Below are 25,572 nucleotides of genomic sequence, written 5' to 3'. Positions count from 1 at the left end.
TCTTGGAGAAGAGAAGGATTTGGAGTGACCTAATTGTGGCCTCCCAGTACCTGAAGGGGCCGACAGGAAAGATTGAGAGGTAGTATTTATTTACAAGGGCCTGGAGTGACAGGACAAGGGAATGGCTTCCCACTGACAGAGAGTAGGGTTGGATGAGATATTGGGAAGGAATTCCTCCCTGTGAGGGTTGGGAGGCCCTGGCACAGGTTGCCCAGGGAAGCTGTGGCTGCCCCAGCCCTGGAAGTGTCCAAGGCCAGGTTGGACGGAGCTTGGAGTAACCTGGGACAGTGGGAGGTGTCCCTGCCCATGGCAGGGGGTGGAATGGGATGAGCTTTAAGGTCCCTTCTAACCCAAGCCATTGTGGGATAACCACGTTTGCCCCAGAACTCTCTGCTGTCCATCCCTTCCCCTCCACACATATCCCAGGGCTGTCACTGCTCTCACTGTTTATACCCCCCAACTACTAAAAATCAAGTACTAAACAATTTTGTTCTTGGAAACAGAGCAAAAAACAACTATTACATTTGTGTGAATTTCAAACTGTTTTGCTTTTGTACAAGTATTTTAAAATGCCTAATGTTGGATGTTATATCCCAGCTGTCATCTTTATTAATTCTCTTCCATCTAAATGGCAGGGTGCTGTGGTTTAATGATAGTTCTCTAAGGCTGGTCACCATAATTAAGTAGGAATACTAAACTTTATTAATCTGCCCATTGTACAAGAGGTGATTAAAACAGTTTAAACAGAACATTCTTCTATTTGTTGAAGGCCCATGTGAAGAGTGTTGTGTGTTCCTCAGGTGTTGTCGGAGCCCTTGAAGAGCAGTTTATTTCTTACTCATTGTTAGTACTTGTGTTCTTACAATCCTGACACTGCACTTAAATATATTTACCTTTGAAAAGGTAATAAAACTCTTAAAATGCAGATACAAGAATGGATCTAGAGGAGCACTGTTAGGAGTTCTGTGTGTTCCTCAAGTGTTGTCGGAGCCCTTGAAGAGCAGTTTATTTCTTTTTTTATTACTTGTGTTCTTACAATCCTGACACCACACATGAGAAGTACAGTTAAATATATGTACATTTGCAAAGGTAATAAAGCTCCTGAAATGTAGATATTGGATCTATAAGAGCCCTATTAGAAGTGCTGTGTGTTCCCTCCAGTGTCCTCAGAGCCCTCAAACAACAGTTTTTTTATTTTGTTGTCAGAATCTTGACACTACACATAAAAGGTGCCCTTAAATATATTTACTTTTACAAAGGTAATAAAACTCTTAAAAATGTTGATGAGATAATGGATATATAGGAGCACTGTTGGGAGACTTTGATACGTACTGGATGTGTACTCCACCTGTCCTCCTGACTCCTGAGGGCAGATAAGCATTATCTTTTTGTAATAAAAAGCTTATTTGATCTTTAGTAGCTTCAGTAGAAGTATTTAGTATTGGGGCAGAGATTAAGGTGACTAACTCTTTGGTTTGAGTTTGAATGACTTTAACTCTCAGTTTTGAGGCTGGTTCTTAAAGGATATGGAAGAAGAGGGAGGGCAGAGGAGATACAGCTAAAGACAAGGAGAGCAGGGAACACTTCAACTGCAACTTGCAATTATTTTTGCCATTTCAGGCTGAAGAACTGCAGAAGTGAATGAAAATGGTGCTGTAATAAATTCCAGCTGGATCTCGGGTTTCTTTGCAAAGAAGAGTAATCCTGATCTCTTATCACTTGGTCTTATCAGAGCCTTTGAGAATTCATCATGGCCGGGCTTCGCGAACGAAGATTTGGGAAGGGCTCTACCCGCGTTTGTTGCAAGCGCGTTGGTGGCTGAAAAGGCCAATATGAGACAGGCATGTCCGGTTGCAGAAGGCTCAGCAGAAAGACTCCTTAGGTGGTAAATTCTGCAAGGCACGATTCTTTCTGTGTTGCCTTTTCTCCTCAAGGGTGATCCTGCGTGCTTTCTCAAAAGCATCAGCAGCGTTATAGATGGTGTGTCTCCAGGCCTCCTGACTGGAGGCCAGAGCAGACCAGTTGATCAATATGGCCAAGGCTGAGATGTTGTTTCAGGGAGTCCTTGTATCTCCTCTTTGGGGCTCCTCTCTTGCGGCAGCCGGTGGCAAGTTCCCCATAAAGCCGGATCTTAGGGAGGGGGTGGTTGGTCCTTCATCCTGGAGACGTGCCCTGCCCAGCACAGCTGTGTTCTCATCAGCATGGCCTCAATGCTTGTGACTGCTGCCTGTTCTAGAACAGATGGATTGGTCACATCATCTGACCAGGGGATGTTTAGGACTGAACGGAGACAGCGTTGATGGAAGCGTTCCAGGAGTCGCAGGTGGTGGCGGTGGATGACCCATGATTCAGATCCGTATAGGAGAGTAGACAGCACTATGGCTCTGTAAACACTGATCTTGGTACTTTTCTTCAGGTGTTTATTTCCCCAAACCTTTGAGAATTACTGAGGTGATAACAGCAGTGGTTACAGCACAGCTGGGAAGGAAGGGCTATATACAGAAAGCATTTACTCATGAAATCAGTGAGTAAATAAAGGCATTTTATGAGAGAGGATGTTAAACACCAGTGTTTTGAACTTGGTGCAGGTTCCATTCTAACAGCTAAGTTTAGCAAGTCTACGTTTAATTACACAGTTCAGCATTTATTTACAGAATGGATCATTTTTCCTGGAATGGATCAGTGTTTCCCTGAAATGGGTGATTTACCTCATTACTGAAACGAGAGAAGATGGGAGTATCTCTTGGACAGGAGATGGGGTCCATGTGTTGGTGGGTGACAGTAACTGTTGGAAATGGTGCTGTCTTGGGTTATTTTGTGCTGTGCCAATGATGTATTTCTTTTTCTTTTAAGGTCACCAGGGAGCTCAAATGCAGCATGTGCCGTTTCAGGTGTATCCCTGAAAGCAATCCTTCAGGAAGGCCATCAGTGGAACTGGATTTTTTTTCAGCTGTGGGAATCAGGCAGAGCCTTGGTTTGCTCAGTGACCCCGAGCTCACTGTGCAAACCTCTCCTCACAAGGGTCCTACCTGGGGATCCTCTGGGGAAACTTCCCTTGGACCCACAGACTCAATGTGAGTTTACATTTCAGTTCCAGAGAATCCCTGCTCCACCTGGAGAGCAGGAGAGCCCTAGTGCAGCACTCACAACACCCAGGGCTCCCTTTTCATAACACACTGCCCTGAAGTCACAAGGCAGTTGTAAAAAGAAATAATCCTCACCCTACATGGGAAAACTTTCCTGTAGTTACAAGCCTGGTGGATGATTCCTTAGAGCTGTGATGTAAGAATATTCCATGGAGTCACAAGCTGAGATAATGCACTATTTTAACTTGGCAGCCTCTACCAGGACATTCATGAGAGCTTTCATTAGGTGTTTATAGGAAAGAGAAAGGAAAAACATGCCACAGAAGTTTGCCTGGACTTTCCGACAGCTTAGCCTTAGATCTTATTATGGCTTTAAATCTCTCCTGGAACTACTTGTCTCCTCAGCTGCCAGAATTTTGGCCAAGTGTCTGCCTGGTGCTGAGAGGCCTCGGCAGCAGGAGGTGTGAGATTACAAGTGAAATGTAGTTTGCCCTAAAAATACAAATGGATTTTTAAAACAGTGATGGTGAACATTAGAGCACACTTTTATATCATGTTTTTTAAGTGGCTGCAAGGCCAGAACTACATAGAATTGTTCTCCTTTGTACTACAGGTGTTCTTGATTATAAGTAGATTTCCAATCTGGTTTATTGTGTGCTTTCTTTCTCTTATTCTTTTTCCTCTTGCACAAGAACCTTCCTCCATACTGATATTTTTATCAGCTCTGGAAGTCTCTCCTGTGTTCTGGGGATGATTAAAAAAAAAAAAACAACAAAAAACTCCCAACAAAGTAAAACAGAAAAAAGAACTGAGAGTTCAAGGTAAAAAAAAAAAAAAAAAAGGAAAAGTGAAGGAAGAGGGGAAATTTTTTTGTGGAAAAATATGGATTCTTCTTGTGTTGCTTAAAAACTTGAGGAAAAACCTTGCAAATCAGCTCAAGTCTCATGTTTTGGATTTTATCTCGAAGTGATGAAGTTCTTGGGGTTCTTGGCCTCAGAAACAAGTCCTGCCAGATTCTGGTGTAGTTCTGGGTGCTGGTAATACCTTCACTGGCCTGTTTGATTTTTTTAATGGCTATTTTATATTGCTCTAAAATGAATGTGCTGAAATGGAGGTGAAGGACTAAGAGTTTGAAGGGAGTGTGCTAGGAGAGGATAAGCAGGATGGGACCCCCTGCTTTGGAAATCACAGTGTATCGAGGCCAGTTAAATTTTTAGCTTGGAAAATGGGAGTTGAAAGTAATATTTGATGGAGAGCTGCAAAGAGCTTTTATTTATTGCAAATATTTGCTTAACACTACCTAATGTGGATTTTTCCGAAAGTCCTCAGGTTATTAGTCTTGCATCTTAGCGAACTATTAAAACTGTATCGAAGGCTGGAATAAGATTGAGGTTTTTGTTGGTTTTATTTAATTTTTAAAAATTTATTTATTTTTTTTATTTTACTTTTTTTCTTTTAAGCTTCAGCTTCTGGGCCAGGCACGCTGGCTCCTATCTCCTGCCGTTGAAATACATTTGATTAAATGAAGAGCATGAGGCAATTCTGAAGTTTCCCTAAACAATGGTTGTATTTTGCTGGGATTGCTCTGTGACTCAGTTATAATAATCCCTTTCCATTGTGCAGTTTCATTGCTGTGCTGGAGTTTTGTTGGGAACTCCCTTATAAACAAACCAACTTCCAATTTGCAGGAGATGCTTCTCCTCGCTCCGTTCTGTGCCGCCACAGCCTGTATTTATTCCAGTAATGATGTGGATGCTGGAGATGAGCTGTCCAAAGGAATCACATGGCTTTACTGGGACACTGGCATAATGACACTCTGTGTTCCCCAGCCCAGCCTCCCCTTTGTCTGCTCAGGGGCTCTGAAGCTTGTTTTGACCTTTTCAGTGCAGGAAAACAACAATCCTACAAGTTTCTCACGTTAGCACTTGGACCAAAAAAATTGGAGATGATGAATAGCCTGTGCAAGTGAAATGAGATTTAAAAGCACTAGATGGGCTTCTGCTTCCTGCCCTGCTATTGCAAAAAAAGAATACTTCAAGGTATCCAACTTCTGCTTCTCATTTGTTCAGAGATGCTGAACATGTCTATAATGAAATTTAACCCCCCTCCATTCCACAGGTGGGAATATAAACATAAAGCTGTTTCTCAGGCTGGTTTTTGGATTTTCCGGGAAGCTTAAAAAAAATATTGACTTAAATCAGTCCTTTTCTTTAGGCTCACAGTCCTTCACCTTAAGTTTTATAGGTCGATGATCTTAGAGATCTTTTCCAGCCTTATTGATTCTATAGCATCTGTTGCTGCATTTTGGTAATATTTTCTTCAAAGAGAGTGGTCATTAGTGAGTTTATTCAGCTGAATTTCCCAGCAGTTTCATATATTTGCCTGTGCCACAGTATTAGGGCAAAACACCTGAACGCACAATGTACTAAATACCATAAAATTGCAGCTTTTCCATAGGCAGAGAAAGAAATGTAAATAAATGTCTATACATGCTGAGCTGTCATTGATGCAGGAGGTTTGTTGTCCTCATGTTTGCTAGAGACTCCCTTACATGGGAATTCAGTATTTGATAATTAGCTCGTAGCCAGCAGCACTCCCAGCAATGTAATCCTGTGCTTTTCGGATTACCTGTTTCCAAATGAGGCAGAGTAATTACTTTATCTGCACTTGTGACAACAGTTTTACAGGAATGGGATGTTCTTTGGGGCTGTTTCCTGAGCTGTGCCCTCAGTTTTCTCGTGCAGGCCTGGAGGAGAGCTCTGTGTACCCCTTAGTGGTAAAGGAGATAAAGAGTTGATGTGTTAATGTGGAAAAATGAGTGTGGAGCTGCTGTTCTGTAGAAAGCACTTTGGTCAGACAGCAAGGACTTGTCTGTGAGCTGAAAATGAGAGTGTGGCACAGAGACTGCTGGTTCGGGCTTTAGAAAAATGGGATTCCTTCCCAATTTTACTAGTTCCTGGAGTTCTAGTGGAACTTCCCCCTGCTTGCATGATGGGAGTTGGAATGAGAAGGTCTTTGAGGTCCCTTCCAACCCAAATTGTTCTGTGATTCTCCGTTCCTCTTTGTTTTCTAATTTTGCCAGTCCATGGGTCACTGGCCCAACATTCACCCTGAGACCTCTCAGAGGTAAATGAGAACAGCAGCACAGGAAAAACCCTGGGAAATATGAGGCCATCCTCCAATATTGTGAAATCAGGATGTGTCCACTTTAAATTTCCTTTTCATTATTAATAGAAGTATGTGTAGAGAGGGAAAGGAAAAATAAGCGGATATATCTACAAAATGGGGGAAATGCCTTGGATTTAATTGATACAAGAGGAGAAGAACTGGGAATTTGAGCATTTTCCCAGGAAGGCTGAAGTAGTAGCCTCCAAGGCTACAGTAATATTTACAAAGATGACTTAATTCTGCACAGTTGAGCTAAAGAGAAGCCCGACATGCAGTGCTGTGATTCTGATCATGCCAAAAGTGTCATGATCAAATGGGTGTTTGGGTACAAATATTAGACCAAATGGTATTTACTGTGCCAGGCGTGGGCATATTCCTGCAGTCAGAGCTGACTTGTCAAGCAAAGTGTCTGTTTGCCATCTCCTTTCAGAATAAAATGTCATTGCAGATATCCTGGAGACACTGGAAGGTCCCACTTCCCTGCAGTTGCCTGAATTCAGACTAATTGTAGGAACTGAGTATCCTGGGGGCACAGGGAGTAGTAGTGCCTGTCTTAATGACAAAGAACAGCTTGCTAGAAGTTGATATTTTAGCTAATTCGATTCTTTTGCAGCACACGTCTCTGATGTGTTCCTGATGGCTCCAAGGCTGTCTTAAAAAAACCTAGGGACTGTCTCAGAAATTGGAAGTTTAAAGTTCATCATAACATTTCCCTTTTGCAGTGGAGAACCTCGCAGAGGTTGTTGGCTTTTGACAGATTCTTCTTCTCTGTTGCATATTTTCCCCCTCTCTACTGATGGTTTTGCCTAGTCTTGAGTTATTGATATTTTTCTAATTGTAGACTGGTTTATCCATGTTTTCCCCTCCCAAAACAAACACCCAGGCCAACCTTGTAAACCTTCCTTTGCCCAAGCTGCTGTTTCTCACAAGGCTCTTTTGTGAGGGCTGGTTCTGGGAATGCTGCAGTTCCTGGGAAGCTCTCTGGCAGTGGGAGGCAGGCAGTGCCTCTGCTCGTGTTACCAAACAAACCCCTCTCCCCTGCCCTGGGGGCTGCTCTGCCTCCCCCAGAACTGCATTTCAGCTGTCAAGAGCTGCAGTAGATCCCCACTGCATTATTTGTTCATGCTTAAGAGCTGTATATTTTGTCAAGGGTTGTAAACACTGTCAGGAGGAGTTTGACAGGAGTGAAAAATGAATTGAAGTTGCTGGTGCAGAGAGAAATAAACCCAGTTTTAGCTCTGCCTGCTGGGGAGGGGGAAAGCACATGGAAGGAATCCTTCCCTGGGAGGGTGGGGAGGCCCTGGCACAGGTTGCCCAGAGAAGCTGTGGCTGCCCCCGGATCCCTGGAAGTGTCCAAGGCCAGGCTGGACGGAGCTTGGAGCAACCTGGGCTAGTGGAAGGTGTCCCTGCCCATGGCAGGGGGTAGAGCTCGATCATCTTTAAGGTCCCTTCCCATCCAAACCAGTCTATGAAATCTAATTCCATGAAATCCAGCTTGATCTCTTGTTTCTTGTGGTTTTGGTGCTGGGACATTTGAGGAGAAGATACAGAAAGCAAAGTTTAGTTTACCTTCTGTATCCATTATCATATCCTGAATTACATCCCAAGCCTTTCTCCACCAGCTCACAATTGGTGGTATCTTATCAGCCAGAACAGTTTATGACTAACCCCAAATCATTTCGCTGCAGGAAAACGTTGTATTCCTGTGATAGGCCAATGTGGAGGACACTAGTGATAAAATGTTAATTTTAATTATACTCCCCTTCTAGAGTGTGGATACTTTATTTATAAAGATTGCACAGACAGAGGCCTTTTGTGGTTTTGTTCCTTATGTTCCTCCTCAGCAGTTCTCCTTTCCCTGTTCCTGAGATGACCAGGAGTAGCAGAAGAGCCAGGCACAAATGTACACATGCCATGAGTTTCCATGAAACACTAAAAACAATTCCTGTAGCTGCCCAGGTTCTCTTCAGGAAGGTCCTCCTGGCTTCCATGGGTAGGAGTTGTGGCTTTGAACACTTCTGATGGGTTTGACCTGTTAAACAATATTTGAAGTCTTTCGTAGCTGCAGATGAGGCACATCAGTGATAGGCAGGTTTGAGTTCTGTTGTCTTTGGCCTGATCTTTCTCTCCAAGAGAATATGAACTGGGATTAGGAAAGCAAAGTGTGAGCATCAGAGAGGAAGCTGTGCAAAACTTTTCTGTCAGTGAAAGTAACTTTCCTACTGGCAGAAGATCTGGATTCTCTGGCAGAACGGTTTAGAAACCAGGCTGGTGATTAGATTTTCTTTCACTTGGCTGTGAGATTGAAAGTAACTCAAGCTCATAGTCAAGCACTTTTCCTTTGCAAGGACAGGAGGTGTTGTAGGTGCTTTCTGTGTTATATAAAATACACTGAGAACACCCCAGAGCAGCCCTACCTGCTGTTTTAGACCTGTTTTGAATGAGTATCTTGTGTCTTTGTGAATGGATTTCTGTGTTGGGGGCTGGGCATAAGCACAGAAAGAGAGATCCAGAGCTTATCCAAGTATCAAAGGACACCTCAGCCTTCAAACTACCCTTTCAGGGCAGTGTGTTTGCAGGAATAAGTCACCCAGGAGTGGTGACTAGCTCTGTAGCTTCCAGTGTGTTTAATGTTGCTGGGAGTGTTACACAATTCCCTGTGGATTCTCCTGCTGTATTAAAAGCCCCATAATTTTCTCTCTGAAGGAATGCAGGCTTGGCTGCTGCTTTTACTTGATGTTGTTGACCTCTGGTGTCATTAGGCTTCTGTTTAAACACCTCGTGTGGTCAGCAAGGAGACGCAAAGGAACCTGGAGATGATTTTTATTGTGGTTCTAGTAACAGGCTGGAGCATCTTTCTTGTTGGGTGTAATCAGGAGGCATAATTAGGCAATGTTTTTCTGTAGAGTAAGTCCTTTTAGCAATTTTCTTCACAAGGAATTGCTGTTCAAAGGTCTCTGACTGTTTAAAGTAGAGCACCAGTCTAGAATAAGACTTGAATATTAACTTCTCCTTTATAATGGAACACCTAACAGTGCCAAAGGTGCCAGTTCTGCTCTGCAGTGATTTTGTGTCTCATCTAGACCATTGCTGGAAGTTTGGGGATAAACTCCCATTGTCCTGTTGTTTGGGAAATTTGATGCTGGAATGACTTCTAGCAAAGAGGTTCTGTGGGAGGATGTTGCAACAGGCAGAAACACCTCTTCACTCGAGTGCTGCACCCGCTGTGTGCCACCCAGGCTCTAATGGAATCAGGCCTTCCCATTAATTAATACCTTTTACATGGAGCCCATCAACTAACACTTAATTTGCTTCAATAAAAAGGCAGGATCAAAATGATCAGTGCTTAGGATAATCTGGAAGAATCCCTGTATTTTACAGCATCTTAAAATAAGATGCATACAGCTCATTTAAACAAGAGGTGGCATTTGGAAGGAGCCAGTTGGTTAATGTAACTTTATGTCTAATTTAGTGCAATACTATGACTGTAAGGAAAATGATCTCTTAAACAAGGATTCTAAAATCAGAGAGAATAGTGAATTGTTCGTTTGTTTTGGGGGTTTTTTTGGTTGTTTTGTTTAACAAAAAACCAGGAGGTTATGGACTCCCCATCCCTGGAAGTGTCCAAGGCCAGGTTGGATGGGGCTTGGAGCAACCTGGGCTGGTGGAAGGTGTCCCTGCCCATGGCAGAGGGGTGGACATGATGGTCTTGAAGGTCCCTTCCAACCCAAACCATTCTGGAATTCTGTGAAAGTAAAGAAGGCTTCACTGAGGTTCTTTTTTAATGAAATCCATCTTGCGTGGTCCAGCTCTATCAGCTAATGGAAACAGGCAGGCAGCTGTTGGTATTTACAATCCTGAACTGCCTTCCAGTCTCAGGAATGGTTTAAGAGATGGCAGATGTGGGCTCTCCTCTCAATTAACAAACACCAGTGCAAATGGTTAAATAGAGGCTGGTGCTGCAGCACAAGTCTGGTGTCATGAGGGTTTCTCTAAATCTGCCCAGAAAGTCTTGACTGTGATTCTTTCCCATCCCAAACTCTACCACAGTGTGTCTCTCCCCATGCCATGCCCTGGCTGATTCTGGGATTAAACTGTGGATCCTTTTTGTGTGGGAATCTGAGTCTGTACATCTGATGGGCCGTGAAGTCAGTTCCAGTGAAATCAGTGGGTAATAACCAGAGTTATAAACTGTAATATTGATATTTATTATCCGGGTGTTGGAAAGGGGATTAGTGGGCATGTTCCTACAGCCCCACAGGGGAGGTGTGAGTAAACTGTGTGTAACGACCGTGAGTAACGCAGGGATTAAATCGTTGGGCTGGGGCGGGTTGGGTGTTAAATCTCGTGCCAGTGCTGCCTTGGGGCTCCTGTAAACAACAGATGGGCGTCAGAAGGAGCCCAGAGTGGTAAAGAACAGGCAGGAGCACCAAGCCAGGTCTGTAACCCATGACAAACCCTCCCGGGCAGCAGGGACGTGTCATTACTTGGCCCTGCCATTTGCCTCCCTCTCCTCGAAGTGTGTCCGAGAACACATCAGGGGTGCTTTGTGTCCTCCCTCTCCTCAAGGTGTGACCCATCAGAGAACACATCAGGGGTGCTTTGTGTCCTCCCTCTCCTCGAGGTGTGACCCATCTGAGAACACATGGGAGGTGCTTTGTGTCCAACGTGAGCAGGGCTGGGAGCAGCTCCTGCCACGGATGGGTTGGTGTTGTCTTAGTGTGCAAGAGAAACCAACGCTGCTGTTCCTGGAGCAGAGTGGGGGTTCCGTGGGTTTGTGGGTTTGGGTATCATGACTTGGTCATGTTTTTGTGAGCCTTTTATAATTATTGCTCAAACTAACACTTTAGTTTCCTGTTGTGGACTTACACCTAACAGCTCTGGAGTGCTTTCCTGTCTGCTACTGCTCCTCTCTCCATAAACTGGTGGGAGGACACTCCAATAAATGAGTGAAAAGCTTCAGTCAGCACATGAGAAAGTGGCAGGGGAGATGCTTAGACCACTATAAAAATATCCTCTTGTTCCCTTTGGAAGTTTTCTCCTCTCCATGACTCTCCATAAAACCACCAGGAAGAAGGGACTTGTCTTCCTAAAGAGTTTTGCTTATGGAATAAATATTTTGTCATTAAGTATTACCTGATGAATATTTCATTCCTTGAGGGATATTTTAAATGAAAGAATAATGCAGTTGATACCATCAGGTAACTGCTCTGCTTGTGCCTTTCTGCCTTGAGCAAAATCATTCTTAAACCAGTGTGTTTATACCTGGTGTGTTCTGTGAGCATGTTGTTTGTTGTTTGAATCAAACCAGACATCTGAAAATCATTTAAAAGACAATTACTGAACATTTTTTGGCAAGGAAAACTCCTCTAAAACTTTCCGTTCCAAAGGGGTTTTACCAATCTGCTGCAGTGGGTGATGCCCTTCATTGGTCAGTATTCCTGAACTGGCATCAATTCTGGGAGAGGAGAAAGGAAAATGGAACATTGGAATGGAAAATGGTCGTGTTTGGTGTTCACAGAGTGAGAAAGTGTTCTGAAGCTTGTTGTGTCAACACAAACTGCTCAGTTTAATTTCATGGGCATTAAGGCTTGAACACTTAGAGAAGCTTTGAAGGGACTTATCCTGAGATGTCTCCATCTCTTCCCTGGGAGCTACAGAGGATGTTGGGATCGGTGAGCTGGTTGCTACTCTTCCCATTTCAGAGGAAGCACAAGTTTGTGGTGTGACTCAGCTTTACGAGAGCACTCTCTAAGCAGTGTTAATCCTGGCTGACTACTCGAGTGTTTTGTTTGCCCAATATCCTTCCCGTTAAAGGGAGCCGGCATCCTTTGTTCTGTAAGACAGGACTGCAGCAGGAGCTGGTTCTGAAGGGATGACGGAATGCCACCGGAATGTGATGTGTCACATCTGGCAAAAAGGCTCCAAAAATTCGGACTAGCCCTTTATTTGGGGGTAGTTGGAGCTCAAACATCCTTAGGAGGTGGTAAAGAAGGAATAAAAGCCTGGTTACATTTGAAATTCATAATGCTGAACTTTTTTTAAGAAGAAATAACTGAAAAGATAATAAGAAGCCCTAAAGTCCGGTAGGTTTGGGTGGCAATGTTTCTGAGTTAGAAAAAACATTTTTGGATGCAGCTGGAAATCATTGCAATTGCTGCATCTGAGCCAAGAAATAAGTATATTTGGGAGCAGCTGGGAATTAATATCCTGCTGCAAGCATGGGAAGACTGCTGGTTTTCCAGCCATTTCCCTCTTGGGTATTACAGTCCTCATCAGACAACCACAGAGTCATAGAATATCCTGAGCTGGAAGGGACCCACGAGGATCATCCAGCCCAACTCCTGGCCCTGCACAGACACCCCAGCAATCCCTCCATGTCCCTGAGAGTGTTGTCCAAACCCTCCTGGAGCTCTGGCAGCCTTGGGGCTGTGCCCACTGCCCTGGGGAGCCTGTTCGGTGCCAACCACCCTCTGGGGGAAGGACCTTGTCCTGAGATCCAACGTGACCCTTCCTGGCACAGCTCCGGCCATTCCCTGGCTGCGGCCACAGAGAGCAGGGATCAGTCCCTGATCATGCCCCTTTTTCCTGGCGTTATCCAGCTCTGGAGTTATCTGGCTGCTGCAGAGGTGATTATTCAGGTGGTGCTTCCCTATTCCTTGGGATGAAGGGAGCACCAGGAGCTGCCGGTCCCTTTCCTGGACATTTTCGGCTGCCCCACGTGTTTGCCAGGGAGCTGAGGGCATCCACAGCTTGCTGGGATTAAGACTTGTGGAATAGTGTCTTCTCCTTTTAGATGGTAACTGAAAAGTGTTGACTGATATAAATGACTGGGAGAATAATTTAGTCTGTTGAATAATAAAGACATCAGAGCCATAATTAACATCCTCTCAGTGGATGCCGACTCCATACTGCTGGATTTTTGGAATGTGCAGCAGCACAGCTGCCAAGGTCCCTTTAAAGTCTGGTGTCTTCCAGCAAATACAGGATGATCACAGGAATGAGCAATCTTCCTATTGTCTCACTTCCTTGGAAGTTTAAATGGAGAATTAATCCTCTGCTCCATTGTCATCCTCTGCCTTCCTGCCCAGTCTCCTTCCTCTCCTCCCTACAAATAGTCTCCTGAGGTTTAAGTCTGAGGAGAAAGTAAGATTGGCATTTTTAGCTGTTAAATGAGGTTAATCAGCTTGGTGGTGGGTGGAAGAAATATGCTCTAGGGTTAAGAATATGATATTAATGGTTAGTATGACCCCTTTTATCAATCCAGTGAAAATTTCCTTCTCTTAGGCAGGAACTTTCTGGTTAAAAATTGTCTGATTGTTTTATTGTCCCTATAATAAGCGGAACACAGGACCTGTGGGAGGGTGTATAGAAGGTGCCATCCTTTCCCCCTTCTCTTGAAGATGCTGGTTTGAGTTTGACAGAGGGGGATTAGGGCTGTAAATCCCTGCTCTGTAAAATGCACTTTAACTGGCACAAAGCAAAGCAATGGAACTCCTGGAATTTCTGCAGGATGGGGAAGGTTAGTCTGAGCAGACTCGGAGCTGTGTAATCTTGGCAGCTGCCTGGAGTGGCTGAACTGGGGAGGAATGCTAATCCTTTTTCCTGACTTTTGCCATAGTCAGGAAAAATATGCAGATGATGTTTTCCAAAAATACATCCCTCTGCAGAATGACCAGGGTGAGGATGCAGTAATACAGCAGGATAACCTGGATGCAGCCAGGCTCCCTCATTCCAACAGTTCAAACCTTGAGAAGCAGCATATCCATTTTTGCAGTGTCTGCTCGACTCCCGTCCATAACTGGCAGCAGGAACAGGGGGAATGATTCTCCTGTAACAGAAGGAGACCTTAGAATCTTATAGATTGACAGTATAATTGCCTGCTTTAATTAATTTCACCTTCTTACCTTTGATATAAAAATCTGAAAAGCAAAGTTACTATTTTTATAGGAATATACATGTAATTAGTAGTCAAAAAAACAAACAGGGTATGGAGATCCAAGCTCAAACATTTGATGACAAATGCAAATTTCAGCATAAATATTTTACTCTGCTTGGCAACGAATCAATGCTGGTAAAAAGATGCACAACAAATCTTGCTGCATAAATCCAACTTACACATGTTGTTGTATGGGATATTCCTGCCCCACAATGGCAGGGAAGAGTGGATGGAGCTGCAGTGCCAGCTTGAAGCTCCAGGGAGGTGTGACCTGTTCAAGTGCCTCTGGCTCCTGGAGACAAACTGCACCAGCACCAGTCTGCCCACATCCTTCCCTGCCCAAAACTTCCACCCTGCCTTCCATTCCAGGTGGGATTAAAACTGTGGAGGCAGAGCTGTACCCAGTAGCACAGGGATGGTGTGTGCATCAAATCAGCCTCCACTGGACATCCTGCAGTCCAGCCACTGCCAGGCTGCTGTGGAAAACAGGATGGATCCATGCATTTTGGCACACTTAACCCTGTATTTTCCAGAATGCTTTGATTTGATGGATTTCTGGCCTCCCAGTTTGCTGTTTTCAGTTAAACTCTAAAAAGTGTTGAAGTGGCAACCAAAATTATTGTGGTGGCACTTGGAGAGTCTGTTCACAGGGTTGTTTTTAATCATGTGGTATGCAAAGTTTCTTTTCCAGGTGTGTAATTCCTGTTGTTAGACCAGGCAAGTCTGGTGTGGCACTACTGCCCATTCAAAAAGAGGGCAAACATTTTGCTTTCTCTCTCCCTCCCAAACTCAACCACATCCATGTGTATGAATGTGTATTGTCACGTTTTCAAGACTCAGCTTTTGAATTCGTGTTGTTTGGTTTTTGCTCTTTGGGAGTTTCAGTGCTTAAAAAGGAACTGTTCTTTTATTTTTAACACTTAATCCAATTATTGTAGAATCTTAGAATGGTTTGGGTTGGAAGAGACCTTAAAATCATCTTGTTCCACCCCCCTGCCATGGGCAGGGACACCTTCCACAGACCAAGTTGCTCAGAGCCCCAGTAACGAAGTCAAACATGCTGATGTTTGTAGTGTGAGGTTTAATTGAGCAGTTTATAGCTCTGATTGCCTTTCTTCCACTGCAGCCCTGATGCAGCAGCAGTGTGTGTCCCCTGCCCTCAGAGAATTTGTCTGAGTGCTCTCCTTGCAATGCAGTGCTGGGAAGTGACTGGAGCATGGAGATTATTGAGGTTCTTGATACAGAAGGCAAATGAATGTGTGAATGGATGGCACAAACTGGCAAATAGTAAGATTACTAATTCACATAACTTCCCTTGAACTGATTCTTTGTGCACTGAAAATTTCCCGCCTTATTTGCAACTAAAACTGAAACTAAAAGAGGGAAGATTTAGGTTACAGATGAGGAAGAAATCCGTCCCTGTGAGAATGGGGAGGCCCTGGCACAGGGTGCCCAGAGAAGTTGTGGCTGCCCTATCCCTGGAAGTGTCCAAGGCCAGGTTGGATGGGGCTTGGAGCAACCTGGGCTGGTGGAAGGGGGTGGGATGGGATGGGCTTCAAGGTTCCTTCCAACCCAAACCGTTCCATGATTCCATATTGTGTAGGAGATCAGGAGGAATGCTGATCCCAGTGGAAGTGGAATTAGCTTTTATTCTCTCACAGACTCAGTGTTCCTTGTTTGAGGGGGAACAAGTGGGGGAGATCATCTGCTCTACATTTCAAAGAACTGTCATCTCCTACAGCTTTCAGACCTGTGATTTTGAGGGGGAAAATACTTTTCTGTATAATTAACACTTTGCCTGCAAATCTTGTCTTTCAGGTGGGAAGAGGAACTGACAAGAAGGATGAGTCTGGAATCTATGGTAGAAACCTTGCGAGAGGTAAGGTTTGAACAGTTTGTACTGAAAAGTTTTTCTGCACGTTTTATCATGCTGGTCATCATTTAAATTTGTGTTTTAACTAAAAATCTGGCTTCTAGCCAGAGTAGCTGGGTGTGCTGCTCTAGATGACAGTGATAAAGTTGGGAAGCTGGAGCAGGAAGGTGCTGAAGTTGGTGACAAGTGGATGGAGGGGTGGTGATGTGCTTTATCGGCCTGCTCAGGATAAGTGAGGAGCTTTCACCTTAAGTCTTTGCTGCAGCCAGGTCTTCCTTATTCCTTTTTCCCAATTGCCACTCACTTCTTACTTTTCTAAATTGATACCTGCCTCTTTTAAAAAATGCTTGGTTATAATTATGTCATTAGTATAGGCTGTTTCATGGCTCATCCCCCTCTTTTTTTATTCCTGATTATAGTGTTGGACCTCTAATCCAGGTGTATTGGGTTTGGGTTATTCCAGCTGGTCCATCAAGTCTAATTTTCTGTGAAGAATTTTCAGGGGAGCTGAGTTTTTCTTAGTGTTGTATTTTGGACACAGTAAGTTGAGTTGGGCTCTCACCTCTCTGTGCTTTCTCTTGCAGGAGGCACAGGAAGCAGAAGCTCTCCAGGAGGAGTTGAATGAGAAGATTGAGAGACTGAAAGCAGAACTTGTGGTCTTTAAGGGTCTGATGAGTGATGTAAGTACTGAGTGGCCCCTCCACTGCCTTTGTGAGTGTGTGTGTCATGCCAATGGCTTCATTCATGGAAAGGTGATTAGTGAGTGCTGCTGTGTAATTAGTGTGATGCTGCCTCTGATCTAATGCATCAGACAGATCTCCCTCCCCTGCTTCCTGTCTGGTCTGTGTAGAGATGCATTAACTTGCTGCTTAGCCCATAACCCAGACTCTTCCCTCCCTTCCCCTTCTCCACAGTGCCAGCATTCAGAGCTGCAGCCCTGGAGAAAGGTGTTGGAGAACTCCCAGGTCAGGACAAAGGGGTCAACACTGTGCAGCTCCATGTGCTGCTGACATGGGGGGTTGGGTCTGAATTATCCAAGAAAATCCTGTTCCTAAAGGAATACACTGTATAGAGTCATGGTTTGGGTTGGAAGTGACCTCAAAGCCCATCCCATCCTACCCCCTGCCATGGGCAGGGACACCTTCCACTGTCCCAGGTTGCTCCAAGCCCCGTCCAACCTGGCCTTGGACACTGCCAGGGATGGGGCAGCCACAGCTTCTCTGGGAGACCTGTGCCAGGGCCAAACCACCCTCCCAGGGAGGAATGTGGGTTTAATCTCCTTTAATGAAAGCTCTGAAGAGAAGAATCCAATATCCCTGGGTCAGGTATTAGCTTTGTGCTTCTTCAAGCTAATGGTTTAAGAAAAAGAAAAAAGACTGGTTTTCAAAGGAATTTCCTCATGTCTCCTTAGATATTGACCTCCCTTCAAAGCCAGAGGGTCTTTTAGGCTGTGACTGAATAATTTTCTGACATTTAGGCCTGGTGAAATCATGTACTCATGCAGGTATCTAGAGAGATAAACAGGTGAACATTAAGGTGCCTTTCTCTGGAAGTCTACAGTAGTGCTGGTGCCAGTTGTCTAACGAATAAATCCTATTACGCTTATTTATTCTGTAATTTTGCATCTAACTGCCTTCTCCTGCCTTTATATAAACCTGCAGAACCTGCTCCCAGTGTCAAATACATTCTCCCTGGGCCACTGGATGTGTTTATGTAAAATCCAGCAATTAGCTGGCTCTTCTTTTGGTGTTTAATCGAGGATGGCTGTGCTTGGCTGGAGGGTGTGAAAGGGAGAAATTGGTTGGGGCTCCATCCCTGGGAGGACTTTTTGCACCGAGGAACAAACGTTGCTCCGTGTGTACAAAAAGGGTGGTGGTGAAGGCAAACATCCTCCTTTGGGCTTTGCAAACTCATAAGGGAGGAAAAAAAGCCCAGGGAAAGCACTGTGATGCTTGCTTTGAATCTCACTGGGTAAATATTTAGAGCAGAGAAATGCAAAATGTTGGCACGTGGCTCTTGCTTTCCTATGGATAAATCACTGGAACATGTTCAGTGGATAAGATTGTTTTGAGTGTGTCAGTGTTTAGAGATTTCTTTTCCTCAGTGTGTTCTGGAAAACAAAAATCTCTAATTCTAAAGGTGGTTGACAGGGGCTGGAGAAGACCGAGTAATAATTTAATTAAAAAAGGAGGAAAAAAACAAACCAGACCAACAAAACCCCCAAAGCTTTCCCCTTAGAAAGGGGATTTAGTATTTAAAAAGTTTTTCCTGCTTTTCTGGTCCAAGCGGAAGCTTTGCCTGCCCATTGAAGTGGGACTTTCTAACGGAGTAAGTCTCAACTAGGCTGGAAAATTTGCTTTGTGGGGTTTTTGAACGTTTCTTCCTAAGGAGCCAGATGTACTGTCTGAGTGGGAGTATCTCTTATAAATTGTGTTTGTAACTACCCAGAGTGAAGCAGGGCAATATTAAACTTTTGCCAGGCTGGAGGGCAGGGTAATGCCAGAGAGGAAGGAGTGTTTTCCGTGTCACAGGCTCTCGTGGATCTCTTCAGATCCAGCCTTGATTTGATGACTCCATGGTATGTGTAAAGTTGCTTCACCCTGAATCTGATTTAAGAGCAACTTCTCTGTGCAGCACAGTTTTTCTGTTTGAAAGAGGGGAAGCTTTGCATCCTCACCAGGCTTTAGATTTCATTCTCTTCTGCACGTGCTACACAGGGGTTTTCTCCATTTTTAAAGTGTTATTTATAGAATCACAGAATGGTTTGGGTTGGAGGGACCCGCAAGACCATCATGTCCACCCCCTGCCATGGGCAGGGACACCTTCCACTAGCCCAGGTTGCTCCAAGCCCCGTCCAACCTGGCCTTGGACACTTCCAGGGATGGGGCAGCCACAGCTTCTCTGGGCAACCTGTTCCATTGTTACAACCTGTTATTGACCCATAAAAGTTCCCTGTTGCCTCATTAGCAGTTTTTTTGGGGTGGATATAGGTTTTTTTTGTGGCAAATCCCTGTGAGGAATTAGCATCAGGCATGAATGTTGGTTGTCAGCTGTCAGTCCATGAGGTTGGCCTGGGGTTAGAGAGATACTGAGGGGTATCTCTTCTTTCCTGAACTGTATAATAATAGAGGATAATCACTGCTGTCCTTCCTGCAGCCCATGACAGACCTGGACACAAAGATCCAAGAAAAGGCCATGAAGGTGGACATGGACATCTGCCGCCGAATCGATATCACGGCCAAGCTGTGCGATGTCGCACAGCAGCGCAACTCGGAAGACGTTTCCAAGATATTCCAGGTGATTAGGCCATGAATTTTCCACAGGGTAGGGCAAGAGGGAGCCAGTGTTGAGGAGTGTGGTCCAGGTCATTTGCCTTTCTTGAAATTTTTCTTTACAGACATATTTTCCTCTCTGGGTCTGGCAGTGTAGCTCTCCTGCTGTAGCACTAAGAGCACAAAATGGAGAGAGTATAAAAAAGTCTCAGGATGACCTTTAAGACATAAGTCTGATGTTAGTCTGCAATGAATGCAGGGCAAGAAAAAAAAGCAGCCTTACAGGGTCTAGGCTTGTATAAATTACTCCCTCACATTTGTTCCCTTCACAAGTGAGAGATTTCAAGCTTGTAGAACTGTCATCTGAATGTTCTTATTTCTGGCTCGAGCTCCGTGGCCAGAAATAACATTTCTCTGGCTGCTCTGTGAGACAGAAGCTCCAGTTGCTTTCCTTGAGCTACTGGGGTTCCTTGGTGCTGGAAGGAAAGTAATTTAATTTCTCCAAAAGCTGTGACAGCTCTGCCTGGGGCAAACTCCCAGTGCAGTTGGTTTTCTGTCCCAACTGCAATTTCAGTTGTGATTAATCCACCTTCCTTCTACTTCCATCTCAAAGTGTCTTGTTCAATCTTTCAATAAATCTGATGCTTTTCTCTGTATAGCGATGCCACAATGTGCCAAATGCTGTCCAAACCCACTGTAAAAGGTCCTTGTGGTCTCTGCTAATGAAGCTGCCTGAATGTTTGATGTTTTTTTTCCTTATGTACTCCAAAAGACTCAAATCTTATAGAAGACAAGTTTTTTTATGGCATGTTGAGCCACTGCATTGTGGTTCCTTCTTGTCTCTGAGTAGAGTTGCTGAGTCTTTCTGCTTCAAGGTACCTGCAGGACACACTTTTGGTCAGCCATGCAGGGGTTAAAATGATCAGGAGAACAATACCCTGGAGAACAAGGCCAATAAGGGATGGTTTAAATGCCCATTAGAGGAAAAACTGCAGTAGGTTGGCAGTGGAGTGTGTGTTTGTGACTCTGTGGCACGAGCTGTGAATGTCCTCTGAGTTCACAGCCTCAGATCCTCTGTGCCCCTTGCAGGGGTGTCCCTTGAGTTCTCTGAACCTCATTTCTCTGGGGCTGTCCAGGCGTTTTCCTGACTGATCCAACCCTTCTTCTGTCAGCCTGAAGATTCTCAGCCTGCTTCTGCTGATGGGGTGGGGATGACCCTGAACTAAAGGCTCTCTAGAAAGGTTTCCTGTCTGTCCCTTCCTGGTGGTTCAACGCTGGAGGCAACAGCCTGTGGTGGTGGCAGGAGAGGGAGAGTTCTGTCACTGCTCTCTGCCTGGGCACTGCTGCCAGCTTTTGCTCATTCCTGTATCATTCCAACCTCTGCATGTCCTCTGGTAGATCCCAGATGAGCAAATGAACATCTGTAGAGCCCTGGCAGCCTGCAGCTTGCTTTGCTCTGTTCTGAACTGCTTCCCTGTGCTCTGTGTTCACCTCTCGTGGCAGACGCAATTCCTGATCCCTGACCTGCCTGGGAACTGATGGACGGTTGTATCCACTCAATCCTAACGCCTCTCCTTTACTTCCATGCCTGTATTTCCCACACCCTCCTCAGCTGAACCTTGTAGTCACTGCTCCTCTCTCCAACTCAGGTGGCTTCCAAGAAGAAGGAGCGCAAGCTCCCGTCGGACGACGACCTGTCGGAGCAGGACGGGGACAACGGGCGGTTCTCTGACGACGAGGTCAGCTGCTCCCTCAACATCACAGATGAAATGAAGAGGATGTTTAACCAGCTGTGAGTACCCTGGGCAAAACCCCTTCTCAAATGCAGGCTTGGCCCCAGAACACCTGAGCTGCCACCATGGCACAGGCCTGGAGCTTTTCTGGAAGTTCAAATAAAATTACCTGATTTTTGTTCCTCCCTTAAATAGGGAGAACTGCAGAGAATATAAAAAATACAGGCAACTAGTTTTGCTAATACATGTTGCTATAACAGCAGCAAAAGAAGAAACATGAAACAAAAAAAGAGTAAAACCCAGAAGTTTATTCTGTATGTTTGGCTGAATATTGGATTTCTAAAGGTTTGGAAAGAAACTTGCTGCTATTTGGCAGTTCAGTTTGAACTGAAAGCTCAATTTGAAATGGATACAAACTTCTCCAGTATTTTGGATGATTTTTCAGTTGAGCTGTAGGCAAGTAGGAGTGGTGGATCTGTCTGGAAGATCAGTTCTAGCAGTGGACAACACTTCATAGATTTCAGGAATGTGGATCGTGTCAGCTGTGCTGCAAAGTCTGTGGCTCTAAACTAGAAGAATTGGAGTTTCTTTTGTTTAAAGCTTGGCCCCAAACCACAGTGTTTGGAAGCTTTTAGCAGCCAAGAAGGGATTCTCTGTATGTTGGTGCTGCACGGAGCAGTTCAGGAAGGTGGTTGTTGATGTGCCTTGTGTTCTCCTCTCCCATTCTGGGTAGGATGGAGGTGGCCACAGCCTAGTGAGACTTCTGGGGGTCTCTGCTGTTTTCTTTTGGCAGAGAAAAGCCCCAGGAGGCACCATAGGTCTGATTTCCCCAGCATTTGAATGCGGGTCTCTTCTGCCAACTTGTGCAGTGAGTGCAGAGAACTCCCAGTGCTTTCCCACACAATGTAGGGCAGTATTTCATGTGTAGGAGTGCACAAGGAATGGTCCAAGAAGCATCAGCTCCTCTTCTGTTGTCAGACATTGCCAAGAGTTCTGTTTTCAGAGGGAGTGTCTCCTCTTTTCTGCCCCAATTCACTGTGTAGAAGGGCATGCTTTTTGCAAAAGTTGTAGATAATTTCCCTTGTTAGGACTCACTTTACATGTCTTTAGTCCCTCAGTAATAGTCAGTGCAATAAATACAGATTTTTAACTTCTCCACTACTAAATTCAGTGTGACAGCAGGTAGTGAGTGGACTTTTTAGAAAAGCAAGAAGCTAAAATGTACCTGGATTGGTCATGCATTTAGTTTTTAATTTTGTTGCTAACCCTGTCATGTGATACCAGTGCTGCTCATGAAATTCTTATCTCCTGGTCCTATATGGCACAGAGTACTACAGGAATCTCGTGGATATATTTAACTTGGGCTGGGTATTGGGGATGTATGTTGCTGAGGAGTCTGGGCTTGGGGTCTTTGTGAAGTAGAAAATAATAGTTTAGAAATAAATGAGGAGTTTATATCAGTAACAGAAGCAATGCAACTTGCATTTCCTGTGTAATGAACTTAATCTGTAAGTGTCTGGTAGTAAAAGAGTCAAACTGCAGTGGGTTTTGAGCAGTGTGTGTCTGAAGTCAGCCTGGGAGCCTCTGTGCTCTCTGACCAGGACAGATCTGGCAAAAACAAACTCATTTGAGGAAGTTGAGTGTAAAAGGCACAATCATGAACGTACAGGTTTGCTGAGTTTTTTAAAATGATTTTTTTCCTGTCATGCTGACTGTAGCCAAACATTTGCCTGTCTCTTGCCAAGCTCTGCAGCCTCCTAAGGACAGTATGGGCTCTCCTGCCTGCCTGAGATGTTATCTGTGTGGAAGGAAGTGAGCTAAAGTACTAAAAATGCATCAGTCTGAGACCAGCAGGCTGGGTCAGGAGCAGTTTCAGCTTCTCGTCGGGGCTCCTGAGCCAGGATGAGAAGCAGCTACTGGTGTTGTGCTTTGCTGCTGTTCCAGCCCCTCTGAAACTTTCCTTTATTGCACAACTAAAGGGTTTTGAGCAAACAGCAGTGTGAAAGGTCACTCTTGCCACTGTTTCCTCTCAGTCTGAAGTGGCTGTACTTGTATTTTCATTGAACATACAATGTTCAATTGTATGTTCAATTGAACATTGAACATAAACACTCCTTGTTCAATTTCAGTGAACAAGGAGTGTTTATGCTCACCTGCACATCACTTCAAGGTTCATTTTTTTCATAGTTGTTACTTTTGAAAATGATATTTTGCCTTTGAAAGTGATGTTTTGCTTTGGAAAAACACATTTTTAAGTGCTGCAGGGAAAACGTTGGCTGAACTCCCTTGTGAAATCACAGAGTCTTCTGGTGCCTGGTCCTTGTAAAATTCCTCGTGCTGTGTTTGGGCTCGTTTTCCCATGGATAAAAAGAATAGTTTCAAGCATTTTTGTGGTTTTGCAAACAGGGGAAACTACTGTGTAGCTCCATCTGGAGGTCAGAGCCAGGGCTGTGTGCTCGGAGCAGCAGCACCAAAAAGGATCTTTTATTCTGCTTTGGGTGGCAAAGAGCCCAGGAAAGAGGGACTTGGACAGTGGCAAAGCCTGTTTGTAAAAGCTGTGAGGATTTTCAGCTGCTGCATTGTCCCCTTCATTCAGCTCTCATAGCCCATTTTTCTAGACAATTAATTAAAGGACTGAGGGAGTGGGGCTGGAGTGCTTTCATTAATGCTGGGTCTGTTCTCACAGACGGGAGACATTTGATTTTGATGACGACTGTGATAGTTTAACATGGGAGGAGAATGAGGAAACACTGCTGCTCTGGGAGGACTTCACCAACTGCAATCCTTCAATCGACCTCCAAGGAGAGGTGAGTTCCTGTTATTTTCTCCAAATATTCCCTGCAGAAACTATCCCTCAGCTGCTGCTTCAGCCGTTTGAGCCTGCAGATGTTTCACTGGTGACCTGTTTGCCACATAAACTTGCTTTGTTTTAAAATCCTCTCAGTGCTTTCTCTCCATGGTTGATTTTTCAGTCTGTGCAATCAGTTTATTTGCCAAACTTCATTTCTTTGGCCCCTTCAAACTGAGTATGTGAAAGTATTGTCGAACTGAGTGCCAAAAGATCCCAGTGTGTGGCCGTTGCAGGAGATCAGGGAATCTGTCACCCTGAGCAGTCCGTTCTCTAAAGCTCAGTACCGACAGAGAGGAGGTTTAGGTGGGATATTGGGAAGGAATTCCTCCCTGGGAGGGTGGGGAGGCCCTGGCACAGGTTGCCCAGAGAAGCTGTGGCTGCCCCATCCCTGGAAGTGTCCAAGGCCAGGTTGGACGGGGCTTGGAGCAACCTGGGCTAGTGGGAGGTGTCCTTGCTCATGGCAGGGGGTGGGATGGGCTGGGCTTTAAGGTCCCTTCCAACACAAACCAGTCTGGGATTCAATGATCTTCCACACAGCATCTCACTTTGTACATTATCATTCACACTTTAATTTTTAAAATAATGTGTAACAGGGGATGGGATTGCACAGTGGCCTTGTGGGGAGCAAAACAACCTGAGTGTGGTCTGAGGAAGATGTTAAAGGATGTATTTCCCACCCCAAACAAAGGAGCTGTGGTTGCAGGACTGCATAAAGCCCCACGGGTCTTCTGAACCTGTGAGTCTCGTGCTTCCCTCTTCCCAGTCAATAGGAATCTGCTGGATAATGAACAGCTTGCTTTTAATCCTTAAGATCCCACAGAAAGCCAGCTAATGGCTGTATGTGCTGCCTCCTTTTTAAACAAACCTAAAGAGGGATGGAAATGGCCAGGGAAGGCTGGAATGGGAAGCTGGTATTTCATTTCTGAGTAGCACAGTGGTGGGAGGTGAGAAATAATCCTGCAGCCTTCCATCAGCACTGGGGTGTGGAGGTGCTGAGGCAGCAGTCTCAGGAATATTGTCTGGTGGTGCCTGCCGGGCAGTGTTAATGATACATCTCTCGTTTGTGACCAGCTGTAGACTCGGAGACTGCAGAGATTAGGGGAAGTGCTGGAGCTGCGGAAAGCGGGGAGAGTGGCAGTGATAATGTGGAGCCTGTGCTGGAATTAGTGACAGGCTGATTTGCATAGAGCCCTGTGCTGTCTGAGCTATCACAGGGATGGGGCCGAGCCCAGCCTTATGTGCGGAAACTCTAAAGATTTTAAGAAGCTTAAATCCTTCTAAATGAAAATTATACAAGGAAAGGGTAGATTTTGCTTGTAGATGGAAATTCGGAATAAAGACTGCTCTGGCTGTGCCTGGTCTTTAACATGTGCTTTACATGCCTGAATCTTCCTTCCGTGGGCTTTATTCCTTTCAAGTTCTTACATGCTGCCCTCACCACCTTCTTTTATGACCTTCCTCCTTAAAGCTCTTCTGAATATAAAAGGATCAGTGCAATGATTCTTGTAACTCCAGGCTGGATAGCCTGGTGTTGGTACCAGGAACGATCCCAATAAATCTGTCACAAATGTGGCCAGAGGATGGAAACATATAACACCCATCAGTGCAGTTGCATTAAATTGATGATAATTTTTTTGTGGAATACAGAGG

General features: G+C 44.8%; 1 protein-coding gene across 1 annotated transcript in view; it reads left to right on the top strand.

Annotated features, from left to right (window-relative positions):
- The window catches only part of IFFO2 (intermediate filament family orphan 2), a 44,215-nt gene that overhangs the window by 10,408 nt on the left and 8,235 nt on the right, over positions 1–25,572 (top strand). Inside the window, exons 2-6 of the mRNA XM_064678882.1 lie at positions 16,012–16,072; positions 16,651–16,746; positions 19,223–19,363; positions 20,988–21,130; positions 23,758–23,878. Of these exons, the coding sequence (XP_064534952.1) occupies positions 16,012–16,072; positions 16,651–16,746; positions 19,223–19,363; positions 20,988–21,130; positions 23,758–23,878 (562 nt within the window). The remainder of the gene's footprint in view (positions 1–16,011; positions 16,073–16,650; positions 16,747–19,222; positions 19,364–20,987; positions 21,131–23,757; positions 23,879–25,572) is intronic.

The sequence above is a fragment of the Pseudopipra pipra genome, chromosome 22, assembly GCF_036250125.1.
Source record: "Pseudopipra pipra isolate bDixPip1 chromosome 22, bDixPip1.hap1, whole genome shotgun sequence".
NCBI classification, from domain to species: domain Eukaryota; kingdom Metazoa; phylum Chordata; class Aves; order Passeriformes; family Pipridae; genus Pseudopipra; species Pseudopipra pipra.
Note: the sequence above shows the minus strand (reverse complement) of the source record. Positions and strands in the feature narration are given on the sequence as shown.